Source organism: Rhamphochromis longiceps, linkage group LG16 (assembly GCF_057381845.1).
Source record: "Rhamphochromis longiceps isolate RC_006_pf linkage group LG16, R_longiceps_female_GT1.1, whole genome shotgun sequence".
NCBI lineage: Eukaryota > Metazoa > Chordata > Actinopteri > Cichliformes > Cichlidae > Rhamphochromis > Rhamphochromis longiceps.
This window is the reverse complement of record NC_140572.1, coordinates 13,721,869-13,748,461: the sequence shown is the minus strand read 5'-3', so window position 1 is coordinate 13,748,461 and position 26,593 is coordinate 13,721,869. Positions and strand designations below refer to the sequence as shown.

The 26,593-nt window shown below is 41.0% G+C and overlaps 1 protein-coding gene across 1 annotated transcript in view; it reads left to right on the top strand.

Moving 5' to 3' along the window:
• itgb5 (integrin, beta 5) overlaps positions 1 to 26,593 on the top strand; it is a 40,475-nt gene that overhangs the window by 1,725 nt on the left and 12,157 nt on the right. The window contains exons 4-11 of the mRNA XM_085385682.1: positions 111 to 360; positions 1,006 to 1,174; positions 3,206 to 3,367; positions 4,181 to 4,276; positions 4,377 to 4,466; positions 6,538 to 6,672; positions 13,838 to 14,012; positions 15,488 to 15,742. Coding sequence (XP_085241808.1) covers positions 111 to 360; positions 1,006 to 1,174; positions 3,206 to 3,367; positions 4,181 to 4,276; positions 4,377 to 4,466; positions 6,538 to 6,672; positions 13,838 to 14,012; positions 15,488 to 15,742 — 1,332 coding nt within the window. The remainder of the gene's footprint in view (positions 1 to 110; positions 361 to 1,005; positions 1,175 to 3,205; positions 3,368 to 4,180; positions 4,277 to 4,376; positions 4,467 to 6,537; positions 6,673 to 13,837; positions 14,013 to 15,487; positions 15,743 to 26,593) is intronic.

Genomic DNA, 26,593 nt, shown 5'->3' with positions numbered 1-26,593 from the left:
ATAAACATTTCATATTTAGGATACGAGATAACCTTGGAACATTAAAAAAAAAAAAGTAATAAAAGCATCTCTTATAAATAATGCAAAGCTCACTGATTTTTTTCATGCAGGAGACCAGACGTGGTTCAGCCTGCAGGTGCGGCAGGTGGAGGACTACCCGGTGGATCTCTACTACCTGATGGACCTCTCTCTTTCAATGAAAGATGATCTGGACACCATTCGCAACCTGGGCACTAAGCTAGCCCACGAGATGGGCAAGCTCACCAGCAATTTCAGGCTAGGCTTCGGCTCATTTGTGGACAAAAACATGTCCCCGTTCTCCTACATGGCACCAAAGTACCAGGAGAACCCATGCAATGGGTAAGTGGTGGCAAAAGGAATCGAGCTCTATAGCTGTAGGTGAAAGAGATTTACTCTGTGGCCACACTCTGTTTTTGCACCTTTCTGAATCCTGTACTCTGCATCTTTTTTCTTCATATTTAGAAGGCAGATGGAATAATGTAGTTCTTAAAAATGGCCCTAGTACTCCCACGGTCCCCTGGGGCTGGTGATGCAGGCAAACTGAAAGGGAGCAGAAGTGAAAGAGTAGAGAAAGCTGTGGTACACAATGTTTGCCCTGGAGGTGCGGCTAACTCTGTGCGCATCACTTCCCATTTAGGTTATGGCCTGGGCTGTGTGTGTGTGCCATGTTTAGATATTTTTGTGAGTGTGTGTTTGTGCATCAGTCACAAAACAATAAGGCACTTTAGGGAAAAACTAAAGCGATTCCTGCTAAAAGATCTCCCTTCTTTCATAGCTATCCCATTCACTACATTAGAAAGAGTCTACAAGTACTGTATATGAAGTGAATCATAAGATACGCCATATTTAACATTTAAGCTTCTCTTCAACACAAACAAACCGTCAGAGCCAGGATTTATGCCTTTAAAGACACTTATTGTGTTTTTTAATTTCCAAAAATGTAAATAAAATCTTAACATGCAGTGTGTCTGTCACCCTGCACAGGTACAAGCTGTTTCCCAACTGTGTCCCCAGCTTTGGTTTCCGCCACATCCTCTCGCTGACTGACAAAGTGGACCGTTTTAACGAGGAGGTGCAGAAGCAGATGGTATCTCGCAATAGAGACGCACCGGAGGGCGGCTTTGACGCCATCCTTCAGGCTGCTGTTTGTAAGGTGATGATCTTTTTTTTCTTGTAGATGTTTCCATTCGCCCACCCCTTCTGTTCATTTATGACTTCATACTTTTATTATTGGCCTAGCTTACACGTAAGCTTTCCTTTACATGCAGTTAAATGATTTGCTTGTATTCATTTGGCTTATGGTGTAAACTGTATGCAATAACCTGAAGGAAGAGAGGATTATTATTATTATTATTGAGCAGTATTAGGAGATTTATCCAGGACTTCATCATTTCTTTTGTACATGTGCTCAGAGGTTGTTTGTAGAATATGAAATAATTAATGAACCCCACATGTGTGAACTGTTTACGCTAAGATTGCATGTGTACTGTTTGTGAATGGGGCCCTTTTTTAGTAGCAAAATCCAACCGTGTCTTTGTTCTGTGTGAAGCTGATGTACCTGGAGAGAGCCCACACAGGCATGGGGAGAGCATGCCTGTGTGGGCTCTCTCCGCGCAGAGAAGTCTCTGAGCTTGGCTGGGAGTCAATCCTGATGTTAGTGATATTAGTGAACTCAGTTTCTGTTTTACTGTAGCTAGTCTTGCAATTGTTGACTTTGGCAGTGAAAGAAACACATGTAGGCTATGCACTTGTGAGTTAGCATAAACATCACATTGTTTGTATTCTGAGGGGAAGAAAAAGTTGTCCTTCACACATTAGTCCACAGGCGTTTAGATGCTACTGAGAGTCAGGGAGGTCAAATGTTGCGGAGTTGCACTACAACCAGCTCAGTGTTCAATACATAGAAAAAAGTTTCATAAAGTATGTTTGTGTAGTCTTCTATTGCACCCTTTGAAGATTTATTTGTTCACAGTTGGTAACAGGTCTGAGGGACAGCTCCTGTGAGAGCAGCCCCTGTGACAGGCATCCTGCCTATGTGCTTGTTAATTAAAAACATCGGGGGTGGAGATGACAGGAAGTACAGTCTGGTGCAGCTGGTTAAACATGAGGAACTGAGGCAGTTTTTTATTTAGGTTTTTATTTACAAGCAGCATAAATGCTTCCTCTTCTACAGTACATCCACAATAACAGGAAAGGCCACCCATCACACACCTAGATGTAGATATCAGTCTTATGACACAGCTGTGGTTCATCTTCAGAGAGGCCTCTGATAGGTGCATCCACGGTTCTATTGTGCACTGCACAGGGCAAAAAAATGCCGAGCCCTCTTTTGTCATTGGCTGAAAAGCTGTTGTCACGCATCAGTCAGCACTCTGTCAGCGTTCTCGGTGCCCCCGCCTGTTGTTTCCTGTTGATAAAAGCAGAGAAAAGTCTGGCTTGTTGTACAGTAGTGGACTTGGGAGCACATGAGCTGTGTATCATTGCTAAGCTTTACCAGTCTATCAAAGAGTCAGCATCATGTGATTCAGACGTGGGTCACTTGTTCTTCGTGACAATGGAGTTGGAAGATGCGGAGTGAAAACTGACATCCAGCTCAAAACTCCTCTGACGTTTTTCTAATTTCTCTGCACCAACACTTAAATAAGAATCACTGAAGCATAAAAAGGCATCTAACTCAAGGGAGGCCCTTTTCAGCTGTAGCTTAGAGGCATAATGACCATATTATGGCTGCAATTGGCAGCTTGGTATATCTCGGCATGTTTTGCAATGTGTCCTTTAAAAAAAAAAAAGAAGCAAAAGAAGCTGACTGAAGGTCAAAACAATCTAGAGCAAATGAGCACTATCTGAAAATCATGTTTTTAAGAAATAGGAAAAACACTGTCTGCTGAAGCCTCCTCAGGGCTGTGTAGTCTCAAAAAGCAGTTATTATTAAGTAGGAAAATAGCCACAAAAGCTAAAACCATGTTGTACCTCTCTGTAAAGATGCACATTTTAACGTGGGGGTCTGTGGGGATCATTGGACTCAGTCCCATTAGTGGAACGGCACTTTTCAACATTTCTGGGTTGGTTTCTTTTTCAGCCTTGGAAGCTGCTGCTTGGTTCTAATGATGTTGGCGATTTGGATGCTGGTATTTGTTTTTTGTAGCTAGAATTAGCTCCATTAACTTACTCCTCCCATTTACAGGAAAAAATAGGCTGGAGGAAAGAGGCCCTTCACCTGCTGGTGTTCGCCACAGACGATGTACCTCACCTCGCTCTGGACGGCAGGCTCGGTGGACTTGTCCATCCCCACGATGGACAGTGTCACCTCAATGACAACAACGAGTACAGCGCTTCCACAAAGATGGTAAGAAGACTGAAAATACAAAGTAGTATTCAGGGTTCAGGAATTTTCTGTACTGTGGTTCATATTGCTGGTGTTCAGTAAACGTCAGGTGCTTTTCACTGCAAAGCCCACCCGTGAACAGATGCTGGAATTTGCAGCATTTGGTCACTGAAAGGCAAAAAAAATATGACATGATGAACATCCTGCATACTTTCAAGGCTTTTAGGATAGTTTGCTTCCCTTTTCATGGCCTTCTGTCTCCACCCAGCTTTTAGCCACACTACATTACTAGATTTGAGTACTTCTTTTTTTTCTAACTAATTCAGTAAATAAGTAATTCACTAAGTTCTCAGGTAAGCAGGTAATCACAATAAAATGCTTATTAATGACAAGAGCCCGTGAATGGTCCAAATACACAAACAAACCTGGAAGGTTTTACAGGAGCATGCAGAGATGTGTGTTGTTGTTGTTGTTTTTGTTTGTTGGATTTTAAGCATCCTTGTTCAAATAACAGCTGATGAAGAGCAGTATTGGTATGAGATGCGTTATCCTTCTGACATCAGTGGATTCGTTTCTTATATTCGGTAAAACTGCACAAAGACAGGCTTTCAGACACAAGTTCATTAAGGATTTCTGTAGATGCCAGAAGACTAATGATGTAAACATGGATCAAAATCATGTGAAAGGCACTCGCTTCCATTTAAAGTGGAAATCATTTATTTGTAGCTCTGGTTTATTGACCCCTTAAGACTTTTTGATGCTGTTTCATGGTGAACTATACTCTGTACATATAGAGTTGCCTTGCACACTCCAAATCCTTCTCTCTTATTCCAGGACTATCCTTCTCTGGCGCTTCTCGGGGAGAAACTGGCAGAAAACAACATCTTCCTCAACTTTGCTGTGACAAAAAGGCTGTACGTGATCTACAAGGTACTCTGAATGTTTGTCTATACAAGCTAAAGATCACACATTCTAACAGTATTTAAAATCTTAAACCATCAGTGGTGCCTCCTGTTTTTTTTCCCCAAAGAATTTTACTGCACTCATCCCAGGGACCACAGTAGAAATCCTTGATCAGGATTCCAAGAATGTCATCCAGCTGATTATCGCAGCCTACAATGTGAGTAATGCAAATCTGTGCAGCTGAGCATCTGCTTTCCCGCTGGTGGGAGTGAGAAACCATAAACCATACCGTAAAAAAACCATAAGCAACGTAATTTGTGTGTTACCGATACGTACGTATACTTAAAGGTAGCCGTGTTACAGGCGCTGTTCGAGGGGGAAAAAGCTTTTGCAGTATGTATTTTTGTATGTTACCATAACGTTTATGTTACCATGTTTATGTTACCTTACGGATTAAATTAAACGTTAAAAATCCTCACGTGTAATGTTTCTGTGTAAATATCTCATATTACAAGTGAAACGCATACGGCTTAAAATCCGGTGGGGCCTGTACAAGTACAAAATTGATTTTCTTTCTAAAATTAGAGCATGCGGCTTTTAATCAGGTGTGCTCTGTATTCCGGGATTTATGGTACTTCCATGCTTTAAACGCTGCATGGTCGTACTCTCTCCCCCACTCCATCTTATCCATTGTTGATCTGCACACATCTGTTACCATGGACATCACACGCACTTGCGTCATTGTCATTAGACACTCTCACGAACAAAATCACGGTTTAGTAACGCAGTGTGTTTCGGAAAAGTAACAGTAATCCAATTACTTTTTTTGCAATAGTAATCCCTTACTTTACTCGTTACTTGAAAAAAGTAGTTGGATGATCCTTTGCTGCCCATCTCTGCTTATATGTTTAATACTTTCCTCTAGTCTTTGAATTATTTTTTGTGAATTACGTGACAGTTCAGTCTCCCCTCTCCTCTAATGAAAGTTAGTCAGCCTTAAATCTACATCAAGTGTCGAGTAAGCAGCGACCTCTGAGGCAGACGAGTGAAACCAACCTAAATTGCAGAAAGTTGTAGTTCCTTTAGCAGCCACTCGAGGCAGGCTCAAAAACCAAGACAGTTTCCATAGACTCCCATTTTAAATTGGCCCAGTTTACAACATTAAAAGCCATGCTAACAGTGTGGTACAAAAAATCATTTTGTTCTCTTCAGTCGCAGGTAGAGTTATCTTAATGCAGGCTTCTCAGAATTGTTCTAATTCATGGGCCAAATTTGATCTGACCAGTAAAAAGAAAACCACAAAAAACAAAAACGAGATTCATATAACATCATTCTATTACTTAGTTTAAACTTGGTTTGGCTGACGTACAAATCTGGATAAAAACTGCGTTGTGGAGTTGTGATGGCAGCGAGGGCTACACTGATACAGAAATGCACATCGTGCTTCCTCCGTGGCCTTTTTATTTAAAGCCAATCATGTCTCCCTGTGCCTCGCTGCTAAACTGGAGCCACAGCCATCTGATTGCTTCTTATTAAACAAACAGCTTTCTGAAACCAGGAAACTGCACCTCATGCTGGGAAGCTTTCCCTAAATATTTTTATGTGTGGGCGAGACAGATTTTTCTTTTCTCTTGGCTGAGTCGGTGCATTCTGAGTGGCAGAAAGTTGTGTCAAATGCACACTTGACATGCTCAGTGTGTAGAAGCAATGCTGAATGAAGCGCTTTTAACTCGGGGCCTGTTAACATTCCAGCTGCCACGTTATATCCACCTCTGAGGTTTGATCGATGGACGGGCTTTTCCAAGCACCGTGAGGTTCCTCCTCAGGTCTGACTGAGGGACAAAGCTGCTTCATGCTGTGATTGTGTTAAGGGTGATGAAAGTGCAAGTGTGCGAGAAAGAGAGAAAGCGAAGGGTCGAATGAAGTCATGCTTATCCATGTGCACCAAAGAACTCTCCTGATTTGTTCCTGGCACTTTTGCATTGCAGCGCTGAATGAACAACTGCAAACTGAGCAGGCAGCTGTGGTATTTCTTGTCCCCACACAAGCCACCTGCATCCATGCACAGCACTTGAGGTTGTGGTGAGATTGGCTATAAAACAGTGTCTAACCAGAGAAATGCTTTCCTCCTGTTTCACTCGGTTTTCCACTTAGATGCTCAACTACTGTTAAAAGTGCAAAAAGTCCTGCTGTTGATGGCGTATTTTACTTGACCTTAAACGTTTCTGTTTTAAACCCTGGGTTTATTACCACATATGACTGAACTCTCCTGGCTGTGTTCTCCTTAGAACATCCGTTCTAAAGTAGAACTGTCAGTGTGGGACCACCCAGAGGACCTCAGCCTTTCCTTCACTGCCACCTGTCAGGATGGAAACCCACTGCCAGGCCTCAGGAAGTGTGCTGACCTGAAGATAGGAGACACTGTGAGTTCTTCTCCACGCTTACCTCATGTTATAAATGTTTCATGTGTCCTGCTGGCCCAGAAAACGTCTGAGTGCTCGCTCACACGCTTTTATTCTCTTGGATTATGAAATTCAGTCTGTGATTTTAAGAGTTTAAAGAGAGAAGCGATTGCTTTTTCTCCATTGGATGCCTGTTTTTGAAGATTTCCCAATGTGTAGATGTTACTTGGGCAGAGCTGCACAGTTACAACAATAACGCAAATCATTCAGACATTTCAAGTCTTTTTATTTTTTCCATCTATGGGAACCAAAAAAACTGCAAAGCCCTTAGTCTTATTTTGAAGGTGAAGTTGCAGATAAGTGTTTCACCACTTGCTTGCTGTTGTGTCGGCCCTTCACAATTCAGCCAGGTCTTTAGATCAGTGTACATACTGAGTGGTGCTCTGAATATAGCGGATTGTCAAACAAATGAAGGTTTTGATTTAGATCTCTGAGCTGCTTTTGCTCTATCTGAATTTGTTTTTTGTTTGTTTGTTTGTTTGTTTGGTTTTTAAAGCATCTCTGCTGCTGTTGGGCGTAAACATCTAGAAGTTGCGGTCACATGATTGGGTGTACATATCATGGCACACCTAATCTATATCTTTCAGTCTAGGCACAGGCACAAACTCACGACTCACATCCTGTTTTCATTTTTGTTTTATTCTGGAAGTTCAGTCGGGAAGTGCCGATTACTATCTCAGCTGGGAAAGTGATGTTTACAGCACCAAAATTACTTGAAAGCAAATGACAAAAGTAGGGAGGAGGAGAGTTTAAACAGCGATGTTATTGACATTGATTGTGCATGTCATATGGCAAATGAACTTTAACCTCCTAGGACCTGGCGTCAGCATATGTGGACATCACATTTTGGGTTGTCTAGACTACAATACAAAATTTTGCTCTACAAGGGCCTGATATCTCTTACGAGGACATTATACTGCCACTGTTCTATTGAAATTTTAAACAAATGTCCTCATATGTAGATATCAGACCCTTGTAGAGCAAAATCAGGTAAAAAGATAATTTTTACATTCATCTGGTCCCAGTCAGACCAAATAGCAAAGAGAAATTAAAAATGCATGCCATGAAAGAGTTCGGGTCTTGGGAGGTTAATATCGTCCACATGAAAAAACTGCAAGAATGTCCATATTTGTGCACAAACGTGATTCCTAATCTGTGGAGCTTGTAGCAAAAGGCAGGATAGATGGAAACCGTGTTTGAGAATGTAAGACATTGCACAAAAAATAATGATTTTCAAAGTATTTAAAGTTGCTGGTGTCAGAGTATTATAGAGAGAGACACATCAGTCAGTCCTGAACTGAAATCAATGGGAGAGTTCAGCAACGGCAAAGATGGAGGTTCAAGAGGGGAAAAAGCTTGCAAAACATATTTTAGGGTCAAAGTTAATAAACTTTATATTTCTTATTTTTTTTGTTTTGTTCAGTTTTGACTGGTATTTATCTGCATGGACAGGTAAATGGACTGATTCTTATACAGCACGCCACATTCACACAAGCACTATCTTCTATGCTTTTCTTTTCTTTTTTCAAAGTGCTTTCTAACTAACCCATTCACACACTGTCATACTCCAATGGATGCAAGGATATTTGGCATGCAGACTAGGTGGAGCCAGGGATTGAACCACCAGCCTTCCGATCAGTAGATGACCTGCTCTCGCTCCTGAGCTACAGCATGTAGTTAACTGTCCCGAGCCACTTAAAATGACTGAGTACTGTTATTTTTGTTGAAAGTAGGTCATAGCCCAATTTAAGATTTTCCAAAATAAAATCGACAAACCGCAAACAACTACATTAAAAATGCCATCTACGAAAGTATACTTCTTTTCAGCACACTTCAGCTTAATGTGACACAGTTCACAAAGTTAAACACAACCTAAAAAAAGTCCCTGACTGCTTCTGCCAGGGATCGAATTATGTGCAGCAACATGCAGCTCTGATGGAATGGAAAACATTCATTTTGGTTCATGTATTGGAAAAGGTCACTGCTGGCAAATTTGTTTGTTTGTTTGTTTGTTTGTTTGTTTGTTGAAGTATATCATTTCCAGTGTATGGTATAGTATCTAGGAGGCTGTCTAGGATCGTGTGCATGTTTTGGTTCTTAATGGTTTTTGGTACTCAGCCTGAAACAAAATAGTGGATGTTATGTTAAGGTTTCAAGTGCCAGTATTGTATTTTTATGTTTTTTGTCAATTAAAAAATCGAATTCTTTTCAAAATAGAGGACCCAGTCACCCTAAAATCATCATATTTAATACTTGATGGGTCATACTTGCACGGAGTTCCTGCCTGAATGCGTTCAGCCAGAGGCAGCATCTGCACACTCTTTGCGTCCTACCTGGTAGTTCCTTCTCAGGTTCCACTGCAGACGTCTTAACACCTACGGCCTCTGCCTTTAGTTTAAACTTCAGCAGGTGCACTGCAGTTCAGTTAGTGATATCAGGTGATTGTTGACGGTTACTTGCTGAAATAATAATAAATCTGAGTACACAGCAATGCCAAGTTATGGCAAACGTATTCTATTCTGGCCAAAGTGATATTAATAATTCCTGTCAACACCTAAGCAAACAAGAAAACGCACAGTGGGACCCTCTTGGGGTGACTTCCTGTGAGTTGGAATTGAGACTGGATTCAGTTCACAGTGGATATAGCTGTGGGAAACACATTATGGTTCATCCCCGTCTCTATCCTGTGTTCAGACCAACAGTAGTACTGAAACAAAAACCCAGCTCACCAGTCCCTTACTCAAACTGGACTTTCTGGATTTTCTTCCTACCTGCTAGTAGTACCTGCTGCAGCATGCCCTGTAGCAGGTACTAGACTGAAAAGTTTGTTAAGATTGAGAAGTTTTATTTTCAGTCTTAACTCATCTTAAAGTTAAGACTTTCAGCAATTTTAAGACTATTTAATATAAAAAGAAGATATTATATTGATAAATATACAAAGAATAGAGTGTAATTAAATCTTCCAACAAACTCATGCATACTCATAAATCAATGCCTTTGAGCACTGGTTTGTGGAAACTGCAAACAGTTTCCCTATATATTTATATTATTATATATATTTAAATACAGTGGCAGGGAAGGTTTTTATATAGAGCTTTTATACTCGAGCGCTCAGTGCCCTCAGACATGCTCATATATTCCCAACAATGTCATGATTACCTGCAGATTAAACATGCAACTGTTGGTTTCTGGACAGCTGACAAGAACCAGCTAAACAACAATAACAGCTGGTTATAAGTTTACATTAAGCTTGCTAATGTTAGGCTCAAGGGTCCTAAAAATCATACTTTCCCTCAGTTAAACAGTTTGATTACGTTCTCACGTCGCACAGGAGTTTATTCACCAAGTATCAGAGTACAATGTCAGATCCACTTCAAGCTGCTACCCTTCATCTCCTTTCACTGCAAAGGACAAAAGACATGAGCAGGCCTGGCTTGAAATTCCAGTAATTTATTGCTATATTTTTTGCATTTTTTTAGCTGGTGTATGTTTAACCTTTATAGTCTATGAGAGGTTGTCTCTTATGTTAAGCACTTTGGTATACCGCTGGTTTTTAAATGTGCTCTATAAATAAAGATTGTTGTTGTTGTTGTTGTTGAGCAGTCCTTCTGGGTTAGCTGAAACTTAGCTATCTGGTTATGCCAACCTCAATACTTCATTGTGTTAGTCCACAAACCAGTTTGTGACATTATAGTATTTACATCCATCTTTTATTCTGAGTTAACCAAGGTGAGTTTTTTTTTGTATGTTTGGTGACAACATACAGAGTAATTTTAATGGACTTACACTTTAACATTTTGTGTTACTTATGTGTTTTTCACAGCCTTGCCTTTAGCAGTTGGGGGGTCTTTTCAGGTGACAGGTGGTTACAGTACATCTTAATTGTTTTGAGTTTTGCACTGGGCTCTTCGTGGCAGTCACTTTGTATTCTGTACAGGCCTCAATTGAGATCTGAATCTTTTGAAAATGTTAGCGAGGGGTAGTTTGATACATGCGTCACACAGCGAGACTTCAGCAGGGTAGAATGCTTCTCTGAAAACCCCCTGTGCTCTTCTCTTGGCCACTTTATTTTCCTGGGAAAGTTTTGGGATGGGAATGAGCAGTTTAGGGTCATTGTGTCAGGGAAAAAAAAAACTCAAAACAGTGAATGTAAGGGAGCTCTTGGGTGATGGGGCTTGCTCATGTCTTTTGTCCTTTGCAGTGAAAGGAGATGAAGGGTAGCAGCTTATTCTGCTTGGGGCTACGTTTCCCAGTCTTTACTGAGGGAATGGGCCATTGCAGTGCCCAGGTGTCAGTCACTGGGACCCTGTGAGTCTGTGACGGAGCTTGTCGTCGCATCTCAATGACTTTGCACAAAAGTAGGCATGAGGAGGCCTGTGAAACTGCACAGCATGAAAGAGCGAAGCTGGCAGCAGGAGAAATGCTAGCTGGAGTATAGTTAAAGGAGCATGGTTTTCACTGTTTCATTCACACAACTGCAGGACTGAAAGGGCTCATGCATATGAATGAAAGTCTGTGCTAACATACCACAGGTTCTTTAAAGATTTATTTCCAAATGAGGCAGAAGCATTTGAACCTGGTTATGTGTGGTTTTGTTTGACCATAACCACTGTTTTTATCCCACTTAACTGAATTCAGGCAGTCATAAGAATTCCATCATCAAAACAGAGCTATCCACAGCAACGCTGCTGTGTTTTTCTGCCAGGAAGAAATTCTTGGTGAAACTGTTGGATACAATTTTGTCACTTCCCCATTCTGACTCCCTGCATCTCTCCTTGAATTGGATTAAACGATCAACTACATAGTTTTCTCAGTGAGCTCGGTCTTTCTGCACCCATCTCTCCTAAAGTGCCCTACTACGACTTCCTCTCACATTTTTGCCCATTTCCATTTCAGCTTCATAGTTCTCCTAACAAGCCACATGACTGGGTGAACTGGCCTCCTCGCGACTCACATTTACAGTAAATTTAATTGTGTTCCTCATTAACTTGTTAATGTTAGAGTAGAGGGGCTTTTTGGGCAACATGTGACGTATTCTCTTCCTGTATGCTGGACTAATGTGACAAGCGTTCCTCTGGTGCATTCCCCAATGGTACTGCGTCATATCGTCTTTTTTATCAAGCATCATAAACAAGTGAAGGAACACACAGAACTGGCTATGTAGCTATCTGTAGCAGATGTCACTAATGTCATCCTTTTTCGTTCAACATCATGATACTACCAAAACTAACGTTTGCCAACTCTGGACAGAATCTAGTTTGCTGCCTCTAATATGAAGAGCTGTTTTCACTTGTTTCTTTCTACACTAATTATTTGCTCGCTAAAACGCAACATAATACTAAATAATAATAAAAAGTGTACATTTAAAAAACAAAACAAAACCAAAACTGTATGGTTATCACATACATTGGTTGCCTCTGTAAATGGTTTATGCCTTCATAACAACTCTATGAAGAGTCTGTTTTGTTTTTTCATCACATCCATTTGGAATTTGTTGATGTTTAAAGCTTTAGGCCTTGGGCAAGATGCTAACCCAAAGATTAGCTTGTAGCTTATTATACAGACGAGATGAGAAACTTTACATTGATTGCAAGTTTACATAGCCCTGGACTGCTTGATTTGTGGTTGCTAAAGATGGTTGTACCCCCCCCCCCCCCCCCCCCCCCAAGCCTCATCCCTTCACACCAAAACAACACCAACAACCACCACCATCATGTCTGTTTCTCTAGCACATATGCAACAGGATAGGTCTCAGGATGAGATGATCCAACTTATTGAGTCATGATACTAATATCATGATACAGATTTGTCCCTTTTGAGGAAGAGGAATCATTCTTTCGAGGCAACATCAAGCGTGACATCATCTCACTTGACCACAGTTTGCTCAAAGCTGCTGCAAGCAAACAGCACTTGCTGGTGTAGCATGCCTTGAATGCCTCCCTAAGTCTCCCAACCGCTTTGCTCCCCCCATGCCTGACAGAGCAAAGGATTGGTGCATTTCTCTTTGTGCGAGACATCAAATTTTCAGGTGCTTCTAGTTAGAGCTTTGAAGCAGAAAATGTTGCATCCCCTCTGGTCAGTTTTCATCTTAAAAACAAAATAGTTAAGAATTTCCAACCCTCTTCTCTCTTTGCCAGCTGCGTGCACTTCAGACTCACTAATCTCTTAGCCTATCAGTGTAAAAGTCAGCAGGGTGTGTTTATCAGATATGGATGTGAACACCTGCCAATTACTGTTGAACTCTGGCTGTTTAAGTCTGTGAAGGTTCTCAGTTATCCAGGTCATCGTAGTCAAAGGAGCTTGCAAAGAAAAGCGTCTGGACTTCTTTAAGTTACTTGAAGACGTAGGTTTATATCTGGGACTCTCCACCATTTGACCTTAGAACTGAAGAAGCTTCTCGGATGAGAGGTGAAACGTCTTCAAGTAACTTAAAGAAGTCCAGACTCTTTTCTTTGCAAGCTCCTCTGGCTGTTTAACTTCATAACTTTTGTTTTTATTTCTGCTCCACAGAACTCAAGGACAGAGCCAAACCACTGGAACACGTATCACTGTCCACTTTGTGCTTCTCTTTATGAGACTCTGTCATACACTTGTACAGTCTCTGGATCATTTAAGTCCAAAAAAACTCTTGTCAACAGGACAATTTTAATCGCAGAGAAAATTGAACTTTACACTGAGCCGACTGTCAGGAGAGTGCCAGAAAAACAGACTTATGTTTGATGATAAAGGCATGCCTGGGGTTTGGTTTCTCTTGTCATAACTTCCTTCCTCAGAGCAATCAAATGGGTGTAGATCTCCTGTCCCAGTTTCTCTGCAACTGAGCTATGTAAATTAGTCTCTGGAGTGAAACAAGCCCACTGATGTAAATGTGACACCACGGGGTCATGTGCTGGCTGGCTGGCAACTCACTGTGTTTGATGCAGGGTGGGATCAGGTCATTTGGGAGTAAGGAAACAAAAGCTGAGCAGAGATATCAGAGATAAATAAGGCCTCATGAGGCTGCTACTTTTTAAAAAAAGCACATTTGACCATTTGAACCTGACATGAACTTCCAGCGAGTGAACAGGAGGTCAGTTTGTCAGTATTGGTATCTTTCCTTTCTGAGAACATCACTCTGTTTTTTAAGGTCTCGTTCAACGTCAGTGTGGAGGCGAGGAGCTGTCCTCCCCGTGGGACTGACCGCAGATTCACAATCAAGCCGGTGGGCTTTAAAGACCGCCTGGAAGTGGCCGTGGATTACGAGTGTGACTGCGGCTGCAGCCGGAATGCACAAAACAATAGCGTCATCTGCAGCTCCATAGGTATAACTTTAACAATTCATATTTATTTACTACTTTTAAATCTTCATTTATAATCTTCATTTATGATCATGTAAGAGTTTTCATGTTTTTTTTGTTTTTTTTCCCGAACTTCCAAGAAGAATAACTGCTCATCTTTTCTTCCCCTTACTCCACTTGGAAATTTGACTGATAGTGTTGTTTACTGTAAACTAAAGTGTACAGGCCAACATATTCATGCTGCAGGAAACTAAAGCTTGAAGGAACATGTGGGAATCAGTCCAAAATGACATGACCCCTTTTTACATTCAGTCCTGCCTTTTCTTTAGTTAGATTAAAAAACACAAAATGCAGAGAAACCACTGCTGCGCTGCTTTCTGAAACACTGTTAGGAGGTTAAAGCCATTCATCCAAATGGCTCTCAAACTTAATCTGGCATACATCTTACAGAACTGCCTGCTCCAACCCGTATAATCTGCAGAACAACACAAAAAATAGGTGAGAAGGTGAGAAATGTTCAACATTTCAATCACAAGCATGAGGCAAATAAAGTTTATTTGAATGTGCTAACTTCTGTCATTAGCCAATCAAACTGGGCTATGAAAATCCAGAGAATGAAGCAGTTTTTTGAAAAGCTTGTTATTAATTTTAAAAACAATTATTACGGTCCCCATTAGATGCAGCAATTCTTCCTGAAGTCTCAAATCTTTGCAACTGAAGGTGAGTTGAGGATTTTGGAGAACACAGTTACAGTGGCTAGCTTGGCCAAACCAGATTTGGCTAGCCTGGTTTATACACATTGTGAGTTGTCATTAGCATGTTTGGGAGTAACTGGTTATTGTTATGACAGTTACACCAGTAAAGATGGTCCCAGATGTCAGGCATGTCAGGTGTTAAAACACAGGGACCAATTGGTTGTTTCTGATATATTGTTTGCTTTATGCTAATGCCTGTAAGCTAACAAAGAACATCAATGGAAATCTAAGCGAACATTCAAATGTGACAAAATAATTCCTCAGTATAACTTAAAAGTAGACCCTTTAAGCTCATTTCCAGCTCCATATTTTTAGTAGCTTTGCATTCACTAATATAAGTAATACCTAAGATATCTTGTTCTGTTCATTCTTTTTCTGAAACAAGCTGTTTTAGCTTTTAAACTTTCCTTTAATTTTAACCTTTCTCTGATTAGCAGTAGCTCCTCGCACACAGTGCATTTCAACAGCAGGTCGGTGGCGCTTCTGCTCTCACAGCCAAAGCCGTGTGCCTGAGATGACCATGGGGTACACCATTAAAAACTTCTGCTCTCACTGACCTTATACAGAGCAAGAGTAGAAAAGAACTCGGAGTCTCAGTGTGTGGAGCCGTCTTAGCTTTTGGTTGTACATATGCTGACCTCATTATTTGAATCTGACTATGTTTAATATGAGCAGTCATGACTGTAACTGTGTGTGTAACAGAAATGAAGGAAAAGTGAAGTTAAAGAAACCTTTTCCTTGCAGGTACTTATAACTGTGGGACTTGCCAATGTGAGCCCGGCTACCTGGGTGCCCGCTGTGAATGCCAGGAGGGTGAGACAAGCAACATGTTTCTCAGCGCCTGCCGGGAATCCGAGGGCAAACAGATCTGCAGTGGACGAGGCGAGTGCAGCTGCAACCAGTGCCTGTGCTATGAATCGGAGTTCGGAAAGATCTACGGCAGCTTCTGCGAGTGCGACGACTTCTCCTGTGCTCGACACAAAGGCATCCTCTGCTCAGGTAGGAAGACCTCCGACATATTCCTTCGAGGATCGTGCTTGCAGGGTGATGTTAGGGTAATTCTTGTATGTGATTCTGTGGAGTTTCTGTACTTGTCATGAAGGAGTAGTTTGAGCTAAAGCTGGCGAGAGACCACACCTCAGAGGGCACTGAACAGGAACACATCAAGACTCTTTAGATCTGAGATGCTTGTTGTGGGTTGGGTAATCCACATTAACAATAGTGAGTCACGTCCCATGCCTGCTCTGGGTGTGTCTTGGTGATTTGACCTTGTCCTGACTGCATTGAAACCAACCCAGCTTTTCTGGGTAAACTCAAACAGTCACCTGCAGAGCTGCTCTCTTTACTCACCAAACTAGATCAAAGGAGCAGCTGCAAAAGTAATGGGTCTAATGTTCATCTCCTGTTTTCTTTGCCGTCTGCCTCTGGGGGCATGTCTGTTGAAAAGATTCAGTACATGTTTTCTGTTGGTGTGGAAAAAGGAAACCAATGCGTGCAACAAAACAGCAGTTCCTGTAGTAGCCACATAAAGGAAACCAAGTCAACTACCGTAGACTACTTTGTTAAAATGCCCAACTTGGGCCACCATTATTGACGTGAGTGAACCTGGACCTCTCATTGATTTCCAGTGTTGGTGCCTTTTGGAGCATTTTTAATGTAATTATCTGGGGTGACCACTTTGTGGTACAAACCATTCAAAAAGGGGGATATTGGTGATGTTACGATGGCCATGTGAATTTTCTATATCTACCTACCTAACAGTTAATGACTACAGCCTACTAACCAGCCTTGCTATCCTTAGCTGATAATTTGGTAACCATGCTTTTGTCCAGATATAGTTACTTTTGACCCCAGAAAAATTACTCTTGCTCCCATTTGGTGATCATCTCACCTGTAGCCATAATAGGAAGTTTTGAAACCTCTGTATACATCATTAAATAGAATAAGTTCCAGGCTTTTTCCAAGCCCTATTAAACTGTGTAGACAGAGATCACCCTCACTAACATCTGATGCTTATTCTGGCCGCAGGCCTGAAATATGACAGAAACATCTGAGTTTAGAAAAGAGGACCAGTGGTCCTCTGGTAGGTGTCCAAGGGGTAAAGAGTTAAATGTGGTATCCAGAAACCAATGCACTGTGACATCATTTAGTTGCAATCAAATCTTAGCTAAGTATTCAGACTATATAAGAAAGATCTCTTGTCCTCTCATTGACTGTCCCAGCTGTAATCTGATGCCCAGAGAGAACCAAGACTTGGTATGAAAATCCAGGTTTGGCTCAGGGTGTATCTGCCGTTGTGTTCCCAAAACACTCGGTCCAAGACTTTGAGTTCTGATGTGAGACCTCCTGGCTGAAGGAGACCCACTGGCTCATCCCCAAGCCAACGGCTGTTCCTGTGAAACCACAGAGAGCGCTTTGTGGCAGTGGGGCCGGCTTTGGCGCGATCCTGTTACACAATGCCTGCCTCTATTTGTCTACAGTCAGTAGAAACAGAAGTCTTTCGTTCAGTCAGTGGCGAGGCTGGACACGCTCAATACACAGATGCATAATGGCTGTTTGTTTGTACTGATCGTCCATAAGCAGTCATTAAATGTTAACAGTCCACTACCTTCTGTCCCTCTCCTCCTCTCTCCTGCCTTTCTCCCTGTGTTAAACTGTAATGAGGTCCTAATGATTCTAAACAGGACACCTCCTCCATGCTTTGCTCCTTGCACTCCTCTAAATGTGTCAGTTAATTATTGTGGACCTTGTGTAAGACACAAGAATTACAATAATAATAACAATGTTAATATAACACCATTAGGTGACCACTGGAATACTGCTAAGGGGTGCTTTGAGCCCCTCAGCTCTTGTTTCACTGAGATTCATCACAGAGAGTGAGCTGCTCAGTCTGACACCTGGGAAAATCAGGCTGATAGCTCATTTTTTCTGTGGATGCTCATATCAAAGTTTTTGACCATTTTGAATAATGAAGTCAGTTTATTTAAAAGTAATCTCTGTGAGTCTAAAGCTCAGGCTTCAGACTGCTTTAAATACTCAATTTCAGAACGTTTTGCCTCTGTGTGATGTCACTGACAAGTGGAAGGTCTTCAAGGTCTTCTTAGACACACAGCTCTGGTCGTGAGCACAGAAGACCCATCCACTTGCTGTACAAACTTTGTTTGTAAGGGACAGCCATTCAGAAGAAATCTGGCTCCAGTGAAGGGTGAAGGGAGCTGAAACGGTTTGTTTCGGAGAAGATTAGTTGAATGGCTTCAGTGAGACCCGGTACAAGATTAAAAAAATATTTATTTGGAACAGTTATTCCTGCAAGTGAGGCTGCAAGAAAATTTGCATATTAGATCCACATTTGAGAGAGCTGGAGCTATCAGCGAGTTAATCTGACATGTAGTTTGAAGAATGTGGTGATAGAGGTTTGATTTCAGTTGATATAACTTGCGATGTTTATTAGATTATTGCTGCTCTGCAGTGTGGAGGCTATAATCCCGACCGGTCTATCTTATAGTCAGCCTGTGTTCTTGGTTACCATCAGTATTTAACTTCAGTCAAAGGCAACCAGATTGTGTTTGTGGCGTCTTATTCACTATATTGCTGTAAAGTTTTTATCACTTATTATTGATTTTACAGTTGTGCTGTTGGGCTATGTCAGCATGTGAATGTTGGGATTGAAATATTGACCAGACAAGTGTGTTAATGTTGCTGTCATTGCAGCCATGCTGATGAAGCCACTAACATCACGTCAAGTGGCTTCGTCAGCAGGTTAAAGTGGCAGCTCTCTCTCACTCAGACATGCTCGACAGTGAAACGTCCCTGGGTAAGAGTCACACCCACAGAGCTGCTTCCACTTTAGTATTATGATGGCTGATTCTCCAGAGACCTGCAGTCAGCACTTCCGTGTTACTTTGTACTGTCAGTATGTTTCCTTGATCTTTATACAAAATAATCCAGTTCGTTAAAGAAGAAATGTGTCAAGCTGGATTACATCCTCTGCAAAAGCAAAACTGCAGTAGTGCTGGACATGTGTGAGATTTTGAGATGAGCCAAGTTTAAATCTGAACACGTTTACTCCAGGAAATGATAAAACATTGTTAACGATTTGTTTAGGAATGTAATAGGAAATATGGCCTGGTGACCCAGTGTCGACACAATCAATGGTAATCATGCTCTGGACTGTTTTTAACCACCATTTTTTTCCAGTGAAACAAAGTTTTCAGTTAATACCAGTGGTTTGGTCACTCTTGGAAAGCTGCTGCTAATCCTCTCACAGCTGAACGTGAGGACACAGAATCGGGCTGCACTGTACATCCAGCTGGAGTTCACACCTGCTGGGCAGACCGGCTGTTTGGTTGAGCTGTAATTGTGTGTTGTGTGGGCGTGTATGTGCTGTGGTGGCACGAGGCAGTCAAAACCACTGGAACAGTGACATCATTATACATCCTAGAGCGCCTGTGCTGCTCCGCCTCTGTTCCAAGGTAACAGGGATTCATGAAGACTTGGTCGTCCTCCTGCCCCTCTGACCCACATCTCCTCTGCCGACTCTGCAGCTGGTTCTAAATAATGATCTCAGCACTCAGCAGGCTGCAGGAGCCAGAAATAGCGTGGGTCTTTTTTCCAGACTTGGACAGGCCATCTTTTACCTCATAAATAAAAGCGTGCATACACACCATGTGTATTCACTCGGAGGACTGTGTCTCCTTATGGAGTAAACGGAAACATGTGTGTTTATTCACTCTCGTGCAGAGCATTACTGGAACTGTGCTTGAATATAGAAAACAGTTCTCTTCAGCCTTAATTGGTCTATTTGTTTTGTCACAGAGCCGTTTGGTTAAAAGCAAGAGATTGACTTTTCTTTGTGCTGCGCTGAAAACAGACCAGTTTGACACAATAGGACTGCAAGTGTGATTGATGTTGTCCCAGCTGCAGAAAATACATGTTGAAACGGCTCTAACAGTCCTGGAACACCTTGCTAAAATATGCACAGTGGCCAAAAATATTTGATACTAATTACATGTTGTTGTAATAAGAAAAGCCTTGTCCCAGGTCAGCTGTGTCAAAGATAAAATCCTCAGATCCTGTTATGATATATTTTTCCTCTGATCAGTGATGGATCAGAGTAGCTCATCAAAACCAGTAGCTTGTCTCAAACACCATCTGTGGAGCAGAAGCATGCAGCTGTGGCTCTAAAACGAACTATTGGACTTATCTTCTGTCAGCTACAGTTGTGATCAGAAGTTTGTGTACTCATCATGGGCGTGGATATCACGGTAATTTTGGTCTTTTAATGATTTCTTTGAACTGTTTTTTTGTACAGATTGTACAGCACACGTCGTTAATGCCTGACAAACACAAGAACTGGACGCACATTAATTTATTTTGGATTTTCTCTAATCATTTAGATCGACTGTAACGTGTTGGCCATCTGTCATCATTCATAAATTAGATGGCAGTTATTTGCAAAATTCCATCAATCTGTCTGAGAGTGATTACAGTCGGTCTGAGTCTGACAGCTATTGTTTTGAGAGCAGTAGCTTGCCATCAGATAACCTGAGCCATCACCCTGTGATCAAAGTGTTGTTGAGGGTGTTTCATGCTCAGCCTCTGGGCAACGACTTGCAGTCAGTCTCCAACTGCCAAAGAAAAGGGAAAAAATGAGCACAATCACTGGGGAAAGATGGACTTTTCCAATTTGCAGAGAGGTTGGTGCTTTTACTTTAATGTAACTGAGCTAATGGTGAAGTTGATGACCTGAGCTTTGTATTAGAAAATGTTCTGTTCTCTCTCACTCGCTCTGTTTGTGCACATGTTTCTGCTTAAATACAGAATAGAGAAAAGGAACACTAGAATTAAATATGCTAAATACTTAAAAACAAGTTTAGTGAGACTTTAACAACGCAACCAACATAATATAAATGTTATATGTAGTACATTGTATTCATTCATCATATTGTTTCTTCATAATGTAATGGATGATGAAGGCTTTTAAATACGTTTTTTCATGGATAATTAACTTATATTTGTTACTAAAATGGAAAAACCGATACATTCAGTCATGTATTTAATTTCTGCCATATATTAGATATGTTTCTCCCTTTTTTATCTTTTATTTTGTAAGATTTTATTTAGAGTCCAATTCGTAATTCCTTTTGCATATTTTCAACATCATTTCAACAGCAGTGCATATGCCTTTTTATTGTGAAAGGCATAGAACGAACTGATTTCTGAATAGGCAGTGACAGTGGTATTAAAGGGACACAAGTGAATTGTGCTATTTCTTAAATTTCTTAAATTTGTAACATGTTGTGTTGCTAAATAGTTTAGTCTGTTACTGTTATTTATACTGTAGCAACTGTAACCCACATAATTTCCTTAGAGATTAATAAAGTATGCTGATTCTAATTGAAACACTTTGTTTCAGACAAAAGATGAACTGAAGTTCTGCCACCAGATAAATCAGGATTATTTTGGACATGTAATCAGAGTTTTAGTCTGTAGCTATAGCAGAGTATAAGAATGCAAATGTGGACGTGGAAGAAAAAAAAAATAACAGTAGGATGACTAATATCTGTCCTGCAAAGACAGTTTAATTCAGTGGCTGTGTTTCTCATTAATGTTTTATGTGTCAGTACTTGAACATGCTGCAATTAGTGTGCCTGGTGTTCATTAAAGCTGGGCCAGCAGCCATACCACCAGTTAAAGGGTCACAAGCAACACCAGTCTCATGGCTACAAAGAAATGATTAAAAGTAATGCTACTGTACATATTTCTGACACTTTGATGTCAGTTTGAGTGTTAGCGGAATGCTAGTATCCATTCGACTATTGACTAGGAGCAACATTTTTATCATGCGCTGAATTTATGCCAACATTTGAGTTAATTCTCTGTGAACTGTTCTGTGTCTGACTGATCAAAGCTACATACCCTGCACCTGGGAACCTGCTCTCATTTCTCACACTCTGAGGTAAAACAAACACCGGACGACTCCTCCCTCTTCTTTGAGACTTGACTGAACTTGACCGCTGCAGACGAAGACCTCAGATTTCTGCTCTGAACTACTATAACACAGATGCACAGGATCACACACTCTGTGGCTGTAGCTGGAAGAACACAGCTACAGGATGGACTTATAGATTAAGTCCTTTAACCAAGTGTTGATATCCAAAATGATCTGTGTGCAATAACTAAAAGGTTATTAACTAAAAGGTAAAAAAAAAAAAGCTTTTATTGAAGTGCAGTTTTCAGATTTATATGCTCTTCACGTGTTAAATACTAGTCCAAAAACCCCCAGATAAAACCAGAGTAAAAGTCACTAGCAAAAATTTTCTTACGTATGACAGCACTGGATCTGTGTTATTTTTCATTTTGAGTGATCATGTGGGAAAATAACACACAAACACAGAGGAAGATTTTCCAGCTGTGTTTGGGGCTCACTCTGAAGTCTGGCAGGGGTAAAGCTAGCTCAGCCTCTTGGGTGGTTTGTCAGTTAGAGGTCACTGCTTCAGCCCCTGGGTTAATATCCTTAAGCTAAACAGCTGAGTGTGGGATGAATACAAGAAATCAGCTTGGTTGTTGCTGGGTGCATGCTGTGCCATCCACACAGTGCTGGGCGGAGGAGAAAATAACCACAGAGCAGCTTCTGAATTCAGATTTGTGTCCGGCAGATTCCAGTAACTGGAGCCTTCTGATGCTGATTAGAAGGTGATCTGTTGCTGATATGTATTCTCACACACGACAAATGAATGACAGGAGGACTTCCAGGGCTGGAGGCAGTGCTAGAGTATGCCAAGTGAAAGTAAATAAAAACAGAATGCAATGATTCTACAAAAAATACATTCACGAGTTGTGGAACAATTTCAAAATAATGTTCCTCAATATAAAAATACAACTCTGAATATCTCATCACCAACAGTACATGAGATATCAAGATTCAGAGATTTTGGAGAGAGGACAGAGCTCAATCTCCCCTGAGCTCCGGAACCTCATACGGCACTATACGTGAAATCAGCCGTGATTCTGTCATGGAAGTCAGTGCACTGACTCACACCACTTACTGTGTTATCTTCAAATCCAGCTTAAAGTTCTACCGTGCAAAGATCAGCTGAATTCAAATCTTGAAATAGTTTTTGAAGAGCCTGGGTGCTGTTGTTTTTAAATGCTGCACAGTGGCAAACATGACATGTTGCTACCATCAAATTTAAAATGTGCTAATGGGGTTTTTTTGGTTTGTTTTTGTTTTTTAAATAATGCATTTTCTCATGCATAACGGCCCAACTTTTAAAGTTCATGTAGTATTTTATTCACTGTTTAAAAGCATCACATTTTTTTAGGTGTGTGTGATGAGAGATGTGTATACCTTTTCTCATGATCTTCCTACACTGGAGCCACATATACGTGACTGATAATAAGAAAAAGAAGAAGTCGGTCTGTCTTTTTCTTTCCGTGTCTATGTTGTGTCTTAGTGTGAGTAATGTTGATCGATGCAGAGTCATTCTATGACTTGCAGTCTGAGGAGAAGAAAAGTAAAGACTGTTTTCATGGTTGATAATGATTGTTGTCATCTGTGTGCTGTTATTCACATAATAATCCCAGCTATCTGTAATTGCTGCATGCTCTGATAGTTTTAGCGAGCTCTGCAACAGGCTGCATGTCTTACGTTACCTTTATTCTTCTTTTACTGGAACTCTTAAAACAGCCTCACGAAAGAGGAAGTTTGGTCTCCTAAGGTTTTTACTCCCCCACATCTCATAGAGACCAAATACTCTGTTTATTCCTGTTGATGAACTTTGCTTAGCTCAGCATACATGAGAGAGCTTGTCTTGGCCTGCACATTTTAATAGCATACATATTTTAGCTGTTTGACCCGCTCACTCAAACACTCACACAAAGATACGCTAGCAACATTGTTTAAACTGCCTTTTTCACAGTGATTGTGACAAGCCAGCAGCAGACATGCTGCCCAGATAAAGTGCAGTACTTGTATCCTTATTCCGTATGCACACAAAGTGTTCCTTGAATTCAATTCAATTTTATTTATACAGCAACAGTTCTGAATAACACTCACCCTATAATTTTAGAAAGAATTGCACAATCCCTTGTGAGGAAGCACTTAGTGAAAGTGTGAAGGAAAAACCCAGGCAGTCACAACCAGTTGGAGGTGAGGTGATATTGAAGAGAGCAGAGAGAGACAAGGGGAAAAACAGGGATGGATAGTCAGACTGTCAGTTGGTCGGTCTGTGCGTTGGTCTGCCACGGGAAGACGCCTGTTCTCTCAGGATAGTTTCATGTCTCCCACTATGGCGTTATTTTTGTGCCACTATTCTGAGCGCACGTAAAAAAAAATTTGAGCGGACTTAAAAAAAAAATTGCAGGTGCAAGTGTTGCATTTTGAGGAGAAATGTATTTTGAGCGAAGAAAAGCTAAATTTGAGTGAACAAAATTCATTGCTGCGTGCAAAAAATGTATTTCAGTGTTTGCTATTATCCACACACAGTAGCAGCCCATCTCGCTCAGTTTTTGCATTTGCGCTTGCTCGCAATGTGTTGCTCGCGCTCTCAACATTTCTGCCCGTGCGCGTTCAACTCTTTCTGTACACCGTTATGTTTGTGCCACAAAACCAGCCAATCACAGACTTGGATGCAAAAAGAAAAATCTGATTGGCTGTTTTGGTCTTCAATCAGCTCGAAATGACGAAATGCAATATCCCAGAATCCATTTCGTCAAGAACAAGAAGACAGTGTACATCACTGTGACAACAGCATTTATTTTAGTTCAAAGGCTTTATGGTTTTTCCTGTATTACCTGGTGGTGTAGCCGGCAGATATTTTTTTTTTTGTCTTTTTTTTGTCTTTTTTTTTTTTGTCGTCAGTTCAGCCTTATATATTATGTTTAACCCGAGTGACCAGCTGGTGGGTAACAGGCATCTCCGAAAACGTTAGAGCACTTTTGCAAATATGTGATGTCTTGATAAATCGAGCAGATATTTGAAGTTAACACAGCACCATTCTCGTATGAAAATATCTTAAAAGTTTATTTTGTGACCCATAAAGAGTAATATTTCAAACTCCGCCACTCTATGTTCCTCCGCCACTGCCTCGTTTGAGTTTTGAACGAAATGGATTCTGGGATATTGCATTTCGTCATTTCGAGCTGATTGAAGACCAAAACAGCCAATCAGATGGTTTTTTTGCATCCAAGTCTGTGTTTGGCTGGTTTTGTGGCACAAATATAACGGTGTACAGAAAGAGTAGAACGCGCACGGGCACAAATGTTGAGAGCGCGAGCAACACATTGCGGGCAAGCGCAAAAACTGAGTGAGAGGGGCTGCTAGTGTGTGTGTGTGTGTGTGTGTGTGTGTATGGATAATAGCAAACACTGAAATACATATTTTGCACGCAGAAATTAATTTTGTTCACTCAAATTTAGCTTTTCTTCGCTCAAAATAAATTTCTCCTCAGAATACAACAGTTTCACCTGTAAATTCTTTTTACGTGTGCTCAGAATAGTGGCACAAAAATAACGTCATATCCCACCTGCTCTTGTGTTTTGCTGCTGCAGTCACACTGCACAAGGCTGAGGTTGTCACTGTTTAGGCTTATAAATCATCAAGTACTCTTGAGTTTAACAGTTCTTTCATGTCACTGCATATGACTTAAATTCATGGAACCCACTGACAGTTTCAGCCTTTAATATTTGTTGGTCTCTGGAAGTATTTCATTCCTCCTGCTCCAAATTTCCACATATAGACAGAAGTAACTTGGTGTGTTTGATCTTTTCCTCTTATCTTGTGAGAACAGTGTGTCTCCCAGATCCTAGCCATGACAGAGGATTAAAAATGTCACTGAGGGTGTTTAAACCGTGACAGCAGTGATAAGTGATAACATGTTTTCATTTCTACTCACTGGGGACACAAACTGAAGCCTCGTCGGCACTTTTGCTGCTCACCGACTCCCTGCAGTCACTCCAGATGTTTCACAGGACCCTCTTAGAGGATTTGTCTGCTGGTGATACTTTACAGTTTTTGTTACTGTCATGAAATCATCACTACTGCCATTTTGTGTCTGGCAGGGCGACATTTGCTGACGTGTAATTGATGTGGCTTGGTTTCAATGAACCATAAATGGGGAGAAACGTCTACCAGGCCCATCCTCTAAACAATAACCGTGTGTTCTTGTAAGCCCGTTTTAGAGTACAGTCAAAGAACCCTTGGGAATATTCCTTTCAGCACATTGAAACCTTGAACTCACAACACGAGCAGCTTCTGTTTAAAATAAGACACATTCCGAGGCCAGTCTGAGCCTGTGACTAAACAGTAATCTTATCCTACAGCCTACTGTGTCATTAAGATGAATGGTTTACAGAGATATTGTTCTCCTGTCAGAGCACTCATTTAAAGTGGTACACTCATATTTTGAGGTTCCTTCCCAGGGTCAGGGAGGTGCTGCCTTGCTGTGATGGATTTGTCTCGTCTCTGAAATGAGTGTACAGAGCACTCTGTCATTTGCTTCTTCAAATGATGTCAAACAAAAGAAGTGCCACCACAGGCATCATGTAAGATAGTTATCAACTTAAATGTTGTTATGCATAGATTGTATTTCTTTTAGTACTTTGTATTCACTGTAAGCCGAAAAAAATTGACCCAGAACTACTTTTGTGGGTCCTCTGGTTTTAGAATAAATAATACTTTAGATCAAACGTGGAAGACAGGACTACACCCAGACTGATATTTGGTCATTCAAAATCCTACATATCCAGTTTATTTTATGTGTGTTTTGTTGTTTTCGAGTGGCGTCCAGTCTGCAAACTATACAATATCAACACATGTTTGAAGGGTGTTTCTTTAGGGTCTTCTTTACT